This window comes from Microcebus murinus, chromosome 1 (assembly GCF_040939455.1).
Source record: "Microcebus murinus isolate Inina chromosome 1, M.murinus_Inina_mat1.0, whole genome shotgun sequence".
Lineage (NCBI taxonomy): Eukaryota > Metazoa > Chordata > Mammalia > Primates > Cheirogaleidae > Microcebus > Microcebus murinus.
In genome coordinates, this window is record NC_134104.1 from 140,347,291 (window position 1) to 140,362,497 (window position 15,207).

General features: G+C 36.1%; 1 protein-coding gene across 2 annotated transcripts in view; it reads left to right on the forward strand.

The window, feature by feature from the left end:
- The window catches only part of CNOT10 (CCR4-NOT transcription complex subunit 10), an 80,516-nt gene that overhangs the window by 30,270 nt on the left and 35,039 nt on the right, over positions 1-15,207 (forward strand). For both annotated transcript variants that reach the window (XM_076005993.1, XM_076005989.1), the window contains exons 6-11: positions 2,503-2,589; positions 3,269-3,352; positions 5,338-5,455; positions 8,807-8,956; positions 9,690-9,892; positions 14,106-14,227. In XM_076005993.1, coding sequence (XP_075862108.1) covers positions 2,503-2,589; positions 3,269-3,352; positions 5,338-5,455; positions 8,807-8,956; positions 9,690-9,892; positions 14,106-14,227 — 764 coding nt within the window. The remainder of the gene's footprint in view (positions 1-2,502; positions 2,590-3,268; positions 3,353-5,337; positions 5,456-8,806; positions 8,957-9,689; positions 9,893-14,105; positions 14,228-15,207) is intronic.

Consider the following 15,207-nt stretch of genomic DNA (forward strand, 5'->3'; position numbering starts at 1 on the left):
TCCCTCACTCCATGGCAGCCACTGATCTACTTTATGTCTCTGGATTTCTCTATTCTGTCATTTCATGTAAATGGAATCATAATATGTGGCCTTTAGTGACTGGCTTCTTTCACTTAGTGTAATGCTTCCAAGCTTCTTTTTTTTCTTTCTTTCTTTTTTCTTTTTTTGAGACAGAGTCTCGCTTTGTTGCCCAGGCTAGAGTGAGTGCCATGGTGTCAGTCTAGCTCACAGCAACCTCAAACTCCTGGGCTTAAGCAGTCTTTCTGCCTCAGCCTCCTAAGTAGCTGGGACTACAGGCATGTGCTACCATGCCTGGTTAATTTTTTTCTATATATATTAGTTGGCCAATTAATTTCTTTCTATTTATCATAGATACGGGGTCTTGCTCTTGCTCAAGCTGGTTTCAAACTCTTGAACTCGAGCAATCTGCCCGCCTTGGCTTCCCAGAGTGCTAGGATTACAGGCAAGAGCCACTGCGCCTGGCCCAAGCTTCCTTTATGTTGTAGCATGTACGTATTCCTTTTTAATGTACTTCATCCCTTTATATAGCCAAATAATATTTCATTCATTATCTAGATATACCACATTTTTTAAATTCATCAGTTGATGGACATTTGGATAGTTTCCTACTTTTTGGCTGTTACAGATAATGCTATGAACATTCATGTACAGATTTTTGTAAGAGCATGTGTTTTTAGTTCTCTGGGGTATAACATTTAGGAGCAGAGTCACTGGATTAAATGGTAACTGTATGTAATCTCAAGGGGAACTACCAAACTGTTTTCCAAAGTGGCTGCACTATTTTACATTCCCACCAGCAAGGTTATAATTTCTCCACATTTTCACCAACTCTTGTTATTGTCTGTCTTTTTAAAAAAAATTTAGTCATCTTGGTGTGAAGTGAGGATATCTTATTATAGTTTTGATTTGCATTTCCCTAATGACTAAGGATGTGCATTGAGCATTTTTTCATGTGTGAGATATTATTTTTACAGAGTGTAAAAGGCTAGGGCCGGTGCGGTGGCTCACACCTGTAATCCTAGCTCTCTGGGAGGCCGAGGCAGGCGGATCCTTTGAGCTCAGGAGTTCTAAACCAACCTGAGCAAGAGCAAGACCCTGTCTCTACTATAAATAGAAAGAGGCCGGGGGCCGAGGCTTAAGCCTGTAATCCTAGCACTCTGGGAGGCCGAGGCGGGCGGATAGCTTGAGGTCAGGAGTTCGAAACCAGCCTGAGCAAGAGCGAGACCCCGTCTCTACTAAAAATAGAAAGAAATTAATTGGCCAACTAATATATATAGAAAAAATCAGCCGTGCATGGTGGCACACGCCTGTAGTCCCAGCTACTCAGGAGGCTGAGACAGGAGGATTGCTTGAGCCCAGGAGTTTGAGGTTGCTGTGAGCTAGGTTGATGCCATGGCACTCACTCTAGCCTGGGCAACAAAGTGAGACTCTGTCTCAAAAAAAAAAGGTTAGAATATTAAGACAATTGGAATCCATAGTCTGGATAAACAGTGTAGCTTTGATTAGGGAAAATTTCATCATTAACATTGTTCAAAAAGAACATATCTTTATGAGATAAAACTTCACTGTGTTCTAATAAGAGACTTGATGTATAGTAAGAAAACATCCTGGGTCTCACTTTTTTGCTTTTGCTTTTGCTTCTGGTCATCAAAGGATAGCTCTTGTTTCTTCTGTTCCTGCCCTTTGTTAAAAAAAGGAGTGTTTGCAAAAACCATATTGTCAATATCTTTCTGTCTGTGTAAGCTGTTGAGGTTTAAAAATAAAATAAACATGTAGCATTACTTTTCTCAACTTAAGTATCTACATAAGTTGATAAGCGATTTCAGTTGAATAGCCTTAGCTTTATTTCTAAATGTGCAGTAAAATATTTCATTTATATTCAGTACTTAAAATACTTGATGAAATATAATTTAGTTCAGCAGATGCTTGCATGCTCTACCGGTTCTAAGGTACTCTCTACCAGCTCCCAAGGTGACAAAAATGAAAACATTACAGTTCTTGCTTTCAAGTATTTTAGGTCTGGGCTTAGATTGAGCAGTATCTGTTCACAGATAGGGGAAGAAGGAGGTTAGGGAATGTTTCAGAGGAATTTAAATGTATGTGATTTGGGCCTTGAAAGATGGTAAGCTTACTGTTAAGATAGGATTTGATGTTCTTGGCAGTGTTTATAACAGGATGAGTTTTTAAGAAGGGAGTAATATGATCTTTTCTGAGTTATAGAAGGATAATCTGAGTTTTGCCCAAGTAATATCCATGCTTTTTAAAACAAGCTCATTGTTATGCTCAACTGTGAGATTCTTATAAGTAGTTTCCTAGCACCCACTCACCCAATCCAGACTGCTGAACCTGAATTTCTGGGAGTAGGACCAGGGATTCTGCATTTTGAAAATGCTCTCTAGATGATTTAGATTAGCTCACTCTGATTTATATTATGGTGAAAAAATATTTAATTTTGGTAAACTTTCTTTCATTACCCTACAGACTGGTAATAACAGCAACAAAGATGGATCTAATCATAAAGCTGAAAGTGGAGCTCTAATAGAAGCTGCAAAATCAAAGATACATCAGGTAGTATAAATTTAAAGGGAGATTATACATCTATACATCACATATATTTACTTGTGGTTATGAAGAATGAAGCAGTGTGATAGGTCATTGAAACCAGTAAATAATTGAAGGCATGTATACCTACTTGGCTTTGAGATATTGTAGTTTAGAATATGTTTTACTTAACACTATAATGTAATATATAATTTCTTTTAAATTACTGTATAAAAGGTTGAGAGAAATGTCCTAGGGATATTTCTAGGTGATAAAATCAGTTGGTGGATTTTTAAAAATCATTGTTATTAATAATGAACAGATGAGGATTAATAGGATTTTTTCTTAGAATTTATGTATAAGTTTTACTCTACCAGTTGTTTTTTTTCTTTTCTTTTTTTAAAGTCAGTCAAATTTAACAGTGGGGGATCAAATACCAACTTGAGTGACACTAATGTTATTAAGTTCTTATAACCCACTACCATTAGACCAGCCAATTCTACCATGTTTTATTAATAGTTTTTAAAGTACCTTCCAAGATACAGTCAAAATAGAATATTTCAGATAATTTTAAACTTGCTATGGCAAATAACCAGTATAATGATGTTATAAACAGGTTGAGTTAAATGTTCTTAACTAGAAAGAAAAACTTTAGTGCATGTAAATCTACCATGATTCTTACATGCTAGCATTTTTTCTTTGACAGTACAAAGTACGAGCTTATATCCAAATGAAATCTCTGAAAGCATGCAAAAGGGAAATCAAGTCAGTTATGAACACAGCTGGAAATGTAAGTTTCTTCTGGACTTTTTCTCTTGTTTTTCAATTTGTGAGTTTCTTATTTAGACTGGGTATTTGTCAGTTTTAAATAATTTATTTTAGTGTATTATACATACAACCAGAGAGAACCTTGGTTTTATAGAATTGGGAACTAGTGATCATACTGTGTCTATAGTTTAGTACATTTTTTCACTTAACATTATAACAAAAATTTTCCCTTATGTAGCCTTCAAAACCACCATTTTAAATAGCTGCTTAGTATTCTGTGAGTGGTTTATCACAGCTTACTTAAACATTTTGCTGATATTAGACATTTAGATTATTTTAGAATTTTTTAGTATTATACTCAAAGCATCTGTTAAAAACAGTCAAATTATAGCAAAAACTTGCCTCTTCCAAATGATTTGGCTTGATAATACCTTCAGTTTGACTAGTACTGGAGTATTTGAGATATAATTACTCCATCCTTCCATTCCCTCCACCCTAATCCTCTATTGATAAATAATTTTTAAGATAGTCTAGGGAAGAAACAAAATTGTGAAAAATCTTGATGCTTTAGGAAAACTGTAAATTTAGAAGTATGAAATCATAAGAAGATACAGTTAGAAATCTCAGGCAGGATCCAGATTACCCACTAGGTTAGTTCTCTTGTGATTTCTGAGAATTGTAGCTTAAACCTGAGGCTAAGAGGGAAAGGCCTAATTAGCTATCCAGCCATTATCAAACCTTTCTTGAGATAAAAGACATAATCCTTGTCTTAAAGGAGGCCATAGTCATAGAGGAGAGACAAACAAAAATAATTACAATTCAGTGTAATAGTCACACCTGAATCAAGAAAAACTTCAGGAGGAAGTGCTGCCACTGAGAATAAGCCTCGAAAGCCCTTGTTTTTCCCTAGTGACCAGAACTCTGGGGTGGACGGGAGGCAGAGCAAAGGATGAACTAGGATTTAGAAGGAAAGCCTGTTGGCTAAGCTACAGTGGATTAATAATGAGACAAGGATTCCAGATGTCCTCCTGCATGGATATTTAGTCTCTATATCTCTGCATGCTTTTGCACTCAAAATAGGTATTGCTGTTTAGAGGCCCTTCCACCATGAGGATTCTTAGGAGAAATGAAAGGTTATCTACAATCCAAAACATCTTTGGAATGGCAAGATTAGTGCTCCCAAATAAGGCATTCTGTTAGAATATTCTTCCATTCAGGCGGGGGGCGGTGGCTCACGCCTGTAATCCTAGCACTCTGGGAGGCTGAGGTGGGAGGATGGTTTGAGCTCAGGAGTTCGAGACCAGCCTGAGCAAGAGCGAGACCCCGTCTCTTCTATAAAACATATAGAAAGAAATTAGCTGGACAACTAAAAAATATATACAGAAAAAATTAGCTGGGCATGGTGGCATGCGCCTGTAGTCCCAGCCACTCGGGAGGCTGAGGCAGGAGAATTGCTTGAGCCCAGGAGTTTGAGGTTGCTGTGAGCTAGGCTGATGCCACGACACTCTAGCCTGAGTAAGAAAGTGAGAGTCTGTCTCAAAAAAAAAAAGAAAGAAAAAAAGAAAGAAAGAAAAGTATTTGTTTATCTTTGAGTTCTAATGAAAAGTGCAATTGTATCTTTAAAAATATGGAAGATAATCAGTATTTCTAATAACCATTAAAAAGAAGGACCTAGTTTGTTTCGTTAAGTTGACTTCCATTTAGTAGTGTAATAGATGAAGGCAGTCAGTGAGTTGATAATCTGCAGACTATATTTTTATATATATGTTGTATTTATTTTTTAGGTAGCCCTGTAATAATTCTTTTTACAAGATGCTCTATCATAGGTTTCAATTTTTAGATTGCAAGAACAGTGAAAAATTTAGAGACTATATTTTTTGTGACCATGACGTAATTGATTTCATTTATGCTCTTAAATACACACTGCTGCAACAGTATAAGTATTATACCATCTTCCATTAGTCATTTGAAAAAAAGTTATAAGTAACTTTTATATTTTCTTTACAGTCAGCACCCTCTCTGTTTCTTAAAAGCAATTTTGAGTACTTAAGGGGCAATTATCGAAAAGCTGTGAAGCTATTAAATAGTTCAAACATTGCTGAGCATCCAGGATTCATGAAAACAGGTAAAAGAAAATTGTGAAATTTTAATATTTTTTCTGCCTGGCTTTTTTACCCCTTTTGGTTGGTGTTTTTGTTTTTTCCTGAACTGGTCTTCATAAGAATTTATGCTAATTTTTCAATGAAAATATGTTAATATTTCTGCAGAAAGTTCCTGGAATTTCAGTTTATGGCTTGTTTCCACTTTAGAAGAAGCCTCATTACTTCATTCTTTCATTTTTCTTTAACTTCACTTGCTCTTTCTTTATTTTGTTTTTTAATTCCAGGTTAGAATTTATGTTGAGGCATAAGGTTCATGGGTAAAATGTGACCTTTGAAGGAAATGAGATAATTTTTACTTTTCCCTTTTCTCCCATAAAAGCAGTGAATAATATGATGATTTCTTTAGGCTATTAAAGATATCAAAATATTTCTACAAAGTAGGAAGATAATTATTGTTAACTATTCTTGCCTCTATTTAGAAAGTCTTATGAATCCCTTTATATTAATGGTAAAATGAAAGGTAAAAATTATGGCTGTCATTTAGGTATGTCATCACCGTTTTGTAAAGAGAAGGAAGAAAACTCAGTTATTCAAGAAATGAGGGTAAACTATTAAAAATGTTTTGCATTCTGTCTGATACATACACAGAGTACACATGCAAATTCACTCATACCTTCCCCCATTTATCCTTTCAAGTCATTGGAGACATGAGGTTGGAAAAGGCAGTTTGTTCCATTATAATTCTTTTGTGGGTATTCTTTTTGTTCTAAAGTACCCATTTTCTGATTCTGCTAAATTTTAATTTTTTATGTTTTCATTAACATAGTATCCCCTCAGGGGCTCACTAACACTCAACATGAAATTATCTCTCAAACTAAAAAGATAATATGCTTTGAGAAAATTTTGCTTAGGATTGTCTTGATGCAGATTTCAGTGTTGATATTGTCAGTCTTTAAAATGAAATCAGAAGCAGGGTGTACTAGTCAACAGTTATAATCTATTTCTTTTTATTAGTAGAGTTATTGCATCAATATTGGTGGAAGAGATGGGATATAACAGTTATCTAATGGGAAAGATTTTTATATAGTTGTATATTTTATGTACTGATATTTTTCATAGTTATTAATTTTAAAATCTTTAATTTGCTTTCCATATATAAGCTTTATTTTTTACTGCCACTAAAAGATGCTTATTAGAGAAAATTTGGAAAATAGAATTTTTCTTAAATTGTCAACAATGCCACTACCAGGAAACAACCTCCTTGAAACATTTTAGTGTGCTTCCTACTACCTTTTTCAAAGCCTAGTTTTTCTCCTTTTAAAATATTGTCATTGCTTAATTTAAAAATATATCAAAAGACAGGCTGGGCAGAGTGGCTCATACCCGTAATCCTATCACTGTTGGAAGCTGAGGCAGGAGGATTGCTGGAGGCCAGGAGTTCAAGACCAGCTTGAGCAAGAGGGAGACCCAGTTTCCACAAAAAATAAAGAAAGTAAAAGTAGCTGGGCATGGTGGCACATGCCTGTACTCCCAGCTACTTGGGAGGCTGAGGCATAAGGATTGCTTGAGCCCAGGAGTCTGAGGTTGCAGTATGCTATTGTGATGCCATTGCACTCTAGCCGGGAAGTACAATGAGAGACCCTGTCTCAAAAAAAAAAAAAAAAACCAAAAAGTATATATGTATATCTCAGAAGATAACCTTTAGTTTTTAGTACTAAGCAATAAATATCCTGATTATTAATTTTGTCATTCTAGTCAGACATTTTGTATCATTGAAGAAAAAAATATGAACTATTAAGTAAATTATTTTGGAATGTTTGCATAGCCATTTAGAAAAAGAAAGCTAAAGCTTGAATTACCTTCATTACCCAAAATAAAATCCAGAGATATTAAGCCAGTCTGTTGCATTAAAAAAAAAAAAAAGAAAAAAAAAATCCAGAGAGATAGGAAGGATTAAAATATAAAAATAAAATAAAGGTAGCAAAACAAAACTTGGATGAATATTTTAATTTTGTGGTGAGGAAAGTTTGATTAAACATAATCCAAAATCCAAATACCATAGAGTTTAGAAAAGATAACTAAATGTGACCACAAAAAAATGTTAAACTTTTTATGATTAGAAACATAAACACACATGCACATACTGGACCTAGTCACAAAACAAATGATAGACGGGTGGGCAGGAATATTTGAAACAGATATGACAGCCGGTTTCTATAGACCAACTGCTAACCAATAGGAAAAATATCTGTAACCAAATAAAAAAGGGCAGAAAGACAGGAAGAGGCGATGTACAGGCTAAGAAATACAAGTACCCAACAAACATGAAAAGATGCATAGCCACAGTGATATTTAAAGGAGTGTGAATTAAAATAACAGTGGAGATTTACTCTTTAACAAACAAAAGCAAGATTTTACATATTCTGTTCTGATCTATATATTCTTACCATTCTTCACTTAATATACTTTATATATATGTTTCTACACATATATTTGCTTCCTTGTTTCCAGTTTTTACATAATATTTCATTTTGTGGATACAGTGCTATCTATTACATTACTAATAAATGTTTTTTATCTTTTGGGTTTTTGTATTATTTGTCTACAATTAAAAATCAGGTGGGGGCCGGGCGCAGTGGCTCACGCCTGTAATCCTAGCTCTCTGGGAGGCCGAGGTGGGCAGATCGTTTGAGCTCAGGAGTTCGAAACCAACCTGAGCAAGAACGAGACCCCGTCTCTACTATAAATAGAAAGAAATTAGTTGGCCAACTAATATATATAGAAAAATATTAGCCGGGCATGGTGGCGCATGCCTGTAGTCCCAGCTAGTTGGGAGGCTGAGGCAGAAGGATCACTTGAGCCCAGGAGTTTGAGATTGCTGTGAGCCAGGCTGACGCCATGGCACTCACTCTAGCCTGGGCAACAAAGTGAGACTCTGTCTCAAAAAAAAAAAAAAAAAAAAAATCAGGTGGGGCTATGCCTGTACTCCCAGCTATTTGGAGGGACAAGGCAGGAGAATCACTTAAGCTCAGGAGTTAGTAGTGATTACAGGGAGCTATGGTGACACCCCTGCACTCTAACCCAGGCAACAGATTCTGTCTCAAAAAACCCCCCAAAATCAGAACAAAATTAGGCCAACAAAATATGCGGGGTTGACTTTTTAAAAATAAGTTTATCATCTTTAATAAAAGATTTTAAAGGGAGTTTAAAACTTTTTCAGATGTTTCGTAAATTTCAAATGCCTTATGAATTGTTCTTTGGGGACTAAGTAGAATGGCAAACAATTGATTCATACCAGATTAAGCCCCATTCTTGTATGAGGGATATCAACGGTAAAATTTGTCAGCAAACAAATTTGCTTGTGTTTTCCTCAGGTGAATGTTTGAGATGCATGTTCTGGAATAATCTTGGTTGCATCCATTTTGCCATGAGCAAGCACAATTTGGGAATTTTCTACTTTAAAAAGGCTCTGCAGGAGAATGACAATGTCTGTGCTCAGCTCAGTGCAGGTAGCACTGATCCAGGTAATCCCAGTGCTGGGGGACAGTTTGTATTTTACTATTTGAGAAAAGCATGATTTACAGAGCAAGCATCTGGTCAAAATACATGCCATGTAGACCTACATACAGTTAACACTGATCCTGCCCAACAAGTTTGGCTCTAGGGATTTTTAGTATATATTGCTCCAAATTCCTGAGATTTATCCTTTAATAGTCATGTGGATCCTTGATCTGAAATGCTCAATATCAAGAATTATTTAGCTTTTTAAAATAATTAAAACCTCCTTAAATTAATTGATGAAAAATGTATTCCAAATCACACGTCTTATTTTATTTATGGACTGTGAAACATTGAATAAGTGATAGTACCTGACAAAATGGTTAACCAAGCCAAACATTTTAAAAATGGAAACTTTTGCAGACTCTAAAAATGTGGAAAGTGGTGTAAGGTTCAAAGGAGTGAGAGTGGGTCCTATCTCTTATCTTTGCCTTCCTGGAACATTGTTGCCTGAGAAGCTGGCAAATGAGAAGAGACATACATCTCTGGCCCTGCCAGCATAGACAACTGAGATGACTCTGGAGAATATTTGTGGGGTTAAGGATGGAGACCACCGTTGGTGAGAGCTATTACAACTTCAAATCAGGGTTTTTGGTATTAAACATGGTAGCACTTAAGTACTTAGTGGAATAAATGTTTTGAATGTTAAACTGTTGCTTTAAATCTAATTATTTATTCTTACCTGATTTTTATCACTAGGCAAAAAATTTTCTGGAAGACCCATGTGTACATTACTAACCAATAAGAGGTATGAGTTGCTATATAACTGTGGAATTCAGCTTCTTCACATTGGAAGGCCTCTTGCTGCCTTTGAGTGTTTGATTGAAGCAGTTCAGGTTTATCATGCAAATCCTCGCCTCTGGCTACGGCTGGCTGAATGCTGCATTGCTGCCAATAAGGGGGTGAGTATGGCTTGGATATCTTTTTATAGCTCATCTTCCCCACACACACACTTATTATTATATGGAAAGCAAAAAATATTTGGGAACATATAGGACATCATTGCCTTTTTAACCCTTAGTGAATTTGTAAAGATAGTCTTCTATTTTTTAATCATTGGGAAAAAAATTTAGTTTCAAAAAATTGTTAACATTCTGGCCCTTGGTAAGTATGGCAACATTAAAGAGTTGCAGTCAACGAGAAGGTCATGTCTGTTGAAACAGTGATTTGCTAGTGGCTGGGGCAGGGCCCATGCCATCTGCTGGCATTAGAATGGGGTGTGTACCAGGTGATTAGAGAAGTACTGATGCAGTGTTGAAAGGACACTGCGTTAAACTGTATTTCCTTCAGTTCCTTGGGGATCTTACTTTGGTTTCAGTAAATGATAACAGAGCTTATGGAATGCCAGGCTGTTTATCTCTAATATACAATAATAGACCATAGTGGCTATGAGAATAGGCCGGTTTGTGTGGACTTCCATGCTTAGATTATCTACACATGGCAGCTGGTGGAAGCCTTTTGAATCTCAGGTTGGGAGGGGTCAGTGGGAGGTAGGGGAAAGAATTTGTATCAGAATTACCCGATGTCTATATCCTCCATCTGCCATCCACCCCTGCCCTTGCTGTGCTCTTTGGATATGTGAAGACTGGGGTGGTATGGCTTCCTGAGTTTTTACCTGTCATAGATGATATAAGATGTTAGGGCTCTCCTACTGAACAGCACTTGCTGAGAAACAACTACAAGAGCTAATGAGGTTAAATAGGTATATTTGCCTGGCAGTTTTTACATGTGGCACATAAGTAATTTATGATTTGAGTACACCTTAGAGGAAGAGATGAGTGATGTCTTTGAAAGGCTTTAATGATTTATTTAATTGTACTTTGCTTTTAAAAGACAACTTTCTTACTGGATTTTTTTGTTTGATTGGTTGGTTTTGAGACTGGATCGCACTCTGTGGTACTGGCTATATAGTGCAGGGGCACCATCATAGCTCACTACAGCCTCCAACTCCTGGGCTCAAGTGATCCTCCTGCCTCAGCCTCCCAAGTAGCTGGCACTATAGGTACACTCCAGCATGCCGGGTTAATTTTTCTATTTTTTTGTGGAGATGGCGTCTCACTCTTGCTTAGCCTGGTCTCAAACTTCTGGCCTCAAACAGTCCTCCTGCCTCAGCCTCCCAAAGTGCTAGAATTACAGGCATGAGCCACGACAGCTGGCCTCTTATCAGATAATTGTTAACTGATAAATAATTCTAGGTAGAGTTTATACTTTTTAAAAATAAAAAGACCTCTAGAAATTGCTTATTCTCTTTAATCCATTCATGAATTTAAATATTGAGGGCCTTTTGTGAAAATGTCTAGAAACCAGGGGGTTACTTCTTCTGGAACTAGAGAATATAGTAAAGTTTAATATTTTCTTTTTAAATTACTTATTTTTAGAAATAGTACTTTTAGGATTGTCTTTGTTCTATAGATATCATTGGGCTTACAAAGACTCCTCCCCTTCTTTCCATATTTTTCTAGAAAGTTCTAAATTTATAATTTTTTTTTAAATGGTAAGGATGACTTTTTTTTTTTTTGAGACAGTCTTTGTTGCCCAGGCTAGAGTGAGTGCCGTGGCGTCAGCCTAGCTCACAGCAACCTCAAACTCCTGGGCTCAAGCCATCCTTCTGCCTCAGCCTCCCGAGTAGCTGGGACTACAGGCATGCACCACCGTGCCTGGCTAATTCTTTCTATTTTTAGTAGAGAGAGGGTCCCGCTTTTGCTCAGGCTGGTTTCGAACTCCTGGTCTTGAGCAATCCGCCTGCTTCAGCCTCCCGGAGTGCTAGGATTACAGGCGTGAGCCACCATACCCAGCCCAAGGATGACTTTTGGTTGCCATAATTGGTGGATATCAGAACACATACAATCTGTGCTGCTAGTAGGAAACTTACCATAAATAATTATCTATCTTTGTTTTTGCTTTTGCTCCTTCTAAAAAAGGTTTGTCAGCTCACACCTGTAATCCCAGCACTTTGGGAAGCCAAGACAAGAAGATTGCTTGAGGCCAGGAGTTCGAGACCAGGAAGACCTCTACAAAACCTAAAAAAAATTAGCCAAGCGTGGTGGTGCATGCCTGTTGTCCCAGCTACCTGGGAAACTAAGGCAGGAAAATCACTTGAGCCCAGGAGTTTGAGGTTGCAGTGAGCTATGATTGTGCCACTGCATTCCAGCTTGGGTGATAGAGCAATACCCCATCTCTAAAAATATAAATAAATTAATAAAAAAGATTTGAGGTAACCTAAAAGACAGTAAAAACAACCTCAAAACACTGCAGAATAAAATCAGAGAACAAATCCCAATAGGAGTACTTACAAGCTCCAAATGAAATTCCATAAAATTTATTTAGTTAGTACAGGAGAGATGCTGAACAAAGCAGTTTGTACTTTCAGAAATGAATTCATTTTGAATTAAAAAAAGGTAAGTTGGTGATGCTAAGGAGGTCATTTTGTCCTGTTTATCTGGTGGATGTTGTTATAGACTTTTCTTGGCAGAAGCCAGGCTTGTGATTACCTAGAAAGTGTATAATATATGAAAAAGATCCTGCTAAACACAATCGTAGACCCAATATTTTAATTATATGTGATCCTTTTACATTAAAACTGATCTGGCACATATTCTGCTATTGGTGATTAAAGCTATAGTTTATTATTATGAGTTTTCAGTTCCATTCCATGACAAGCCAATTTGTTTTTGTCTTCAGATACAGCCATTGGATCAGTTTTCATGGCCTTAGGGATCAGGGAAGAGAATATGCATGACTCAATGTAAATTTATTACCACCACTAGGAAAAGCAGTCAGAATGGAAGTCCTTTCAGTAATGGTTAAGAATATACACTTTTTAAAATTTTTTATTAGGCTGGGCGTGGTGGCTCACGCCTGTAATCCTAGCACTCTGGAAGGCCGAGGCAGGTGAATTATTTGAGTTCAGGAATTCGAGACCAGCCTGAGCAAGAGCGAGACCCCATCTCTACTAAAAATAGAAAGAAATTATCTGGACAACTAAAAAAAAAAGTGTGTGTGTGTGTATATATATATGTGTATATATATATATATATAATTTATTTATATATAAATAAAATAAATTTTTATTATCTGGACAACTAAAAAAAAAGTGTGTGTGTGTACATATATATATAAAATTTTATCTGGACAACTAAAAAAAGTGTGTCTGTGTGTACATATATATAAATAAAATTTATTTATTTATATATATATATAAATAATATATATTTATTTATATATATATAAATAATATATATATATAAATAAATTTAGCCAGGTATGGTGGCACATGCCTGTAGTCCCAGCTACTGAGGAGGCTGAGGCAGGAGGATTGCTTTAGCCTAGGAGTTTGAGGTTGCTGTGAGCTAGGCTGACACCACGGCACTCTAGCCTGGGCAACAGAGCCAGACTCTGTCTATTTAAAAAAAAAAAATTGTGCTCATGTAAATTTTAACATATAGAGCTTGGTAGAGGTTACATGTTGTTGATAATTTAATTAATACTTTCATTTAAGAAGGACAAGATCAAGCTGGGCACGGCGGTGCACACCTGTAGTCTCAACTACTAAGGAAGCTGGGATGAGATAGGGGGATGTTATAGATCGGGCCAGGAGTTCAAGGCTGCAGTGCACTATGATCATATCTGTGAATAGCCACTGCAACCCAGGTTGGGCAATAAAAGAAAAGAAAATGTCTGTATTTTAGGAAGTGTATTAAATAGCTGCCTCCCTTTTCTTTTACACTACATTTTTTTTTCCTCCAGAACATGGGCCAGTACACTGCATTTTAGCTTATTTTCCTTACTCTGATATCAAACTCCTGTAATATAATACAGCATGATACCGGGTGTGTAAAAGTTCTAACTAAATCATTTTAAATAAATTGTTAGGTCATAAATGAATTGAGTGTTTTCTTAGAATTACTTCAGCTCTCATATTAACAAAATATACAGATTTTCAGCTTCATGTAATTTTTCTTATAATAACAAATATTTCCTTTATCACCAAAAAAGTCCACATTGATGGATCTTAAGAACTTTAAGTTTAGAGCAGTTGTAAAAGGTATTCGATCATATTTTATACCATATCTTATAGTTCTCTTAAGTTTATTGGAAATTACTGGTATTTTTTAGACATCTGAACAAGAAACTAAAGGTCTTCCAAGCAAAAAAGGAATTGTACAGTCCATTGTTGGTCAAGGCTATCACCGTAAAATAGTTCTGGCTTCACAGTCCATACAGAATACTGTTTATAAGTAAGTATTTTACAAAGAGAAAGTGTTTTTTTTGTTTGTTTGTTTGTTTTTGTTTGTTTTTTTTTTGTTTTTTTTGTTTTTTTTTTAAGCCCTCAGTATAACTTGGAGAGAAAGTGTTTTTATATTTAATACTGTTTGGTATGTTACTTATGTATAAAAGTATGCTTAGGATTTATCATTAGGTGAAAGAACTACTTTGTAACTAGGTTTTATTGCTACTTCAACAAACAGATCCCCATAGGTAGGTCCATAGTGAATGTTATCTAACATGTTGTGATTTTGGTTTATGACGTCCATGGGTGCTGAAATGGTCAGTGGCCTAATAAGCCCTGGTCCATTCAGTGCCATTATTCAGAATGTCCAGAAGAGGGCATCTTGATGTCTCCTTTTTATTAATACATAGTTTGGGTCATCATTGTTACTTTTCATTTAGGTATTTTTCGTAGTCCTAGGAATGGAAATACTTTAAAGCTAATTCTTAGTATTAGGGGAAGAAAGTGTACATAGAGCAACCAAAGCAATATAGAAGATGTTACATGGACAACTTTCAGTTGAAGAATTTTTAATTAAGAATATCCTCATGAGGCAGGGCGTGGCGGCTCACGCCTGTAATCCTAGCACTCTGGGAGGCCAAGGCGGGCGGATTGCTCGAGGTCAGGAGTTCGAAACCAGCCTGAGCAAGAGCCAGACCCCGTCTCTACTATAAATAGAAAGAAATTAATTGGCCAACTAATATATATAGAAAAAATTAGCCGGGCATGGTGGCGCATGCCTGTAGTCCCAGCAACTCAAAAAATCCTAATTTGGAGTTGCTGTTATTTCTGAAGTAGTACACTTTACAAAGTACTAGCTGCATTTGTTTTTTTGGTCAGAGAAGAAAATTGTTTTCTGCTGTTTTAAAGGTTTTCCAAAGCTTAAATAGTATCTGATAATACAATATTTTATTCTTAATTTAGTTCAACTATAATTCAGGAGTATTT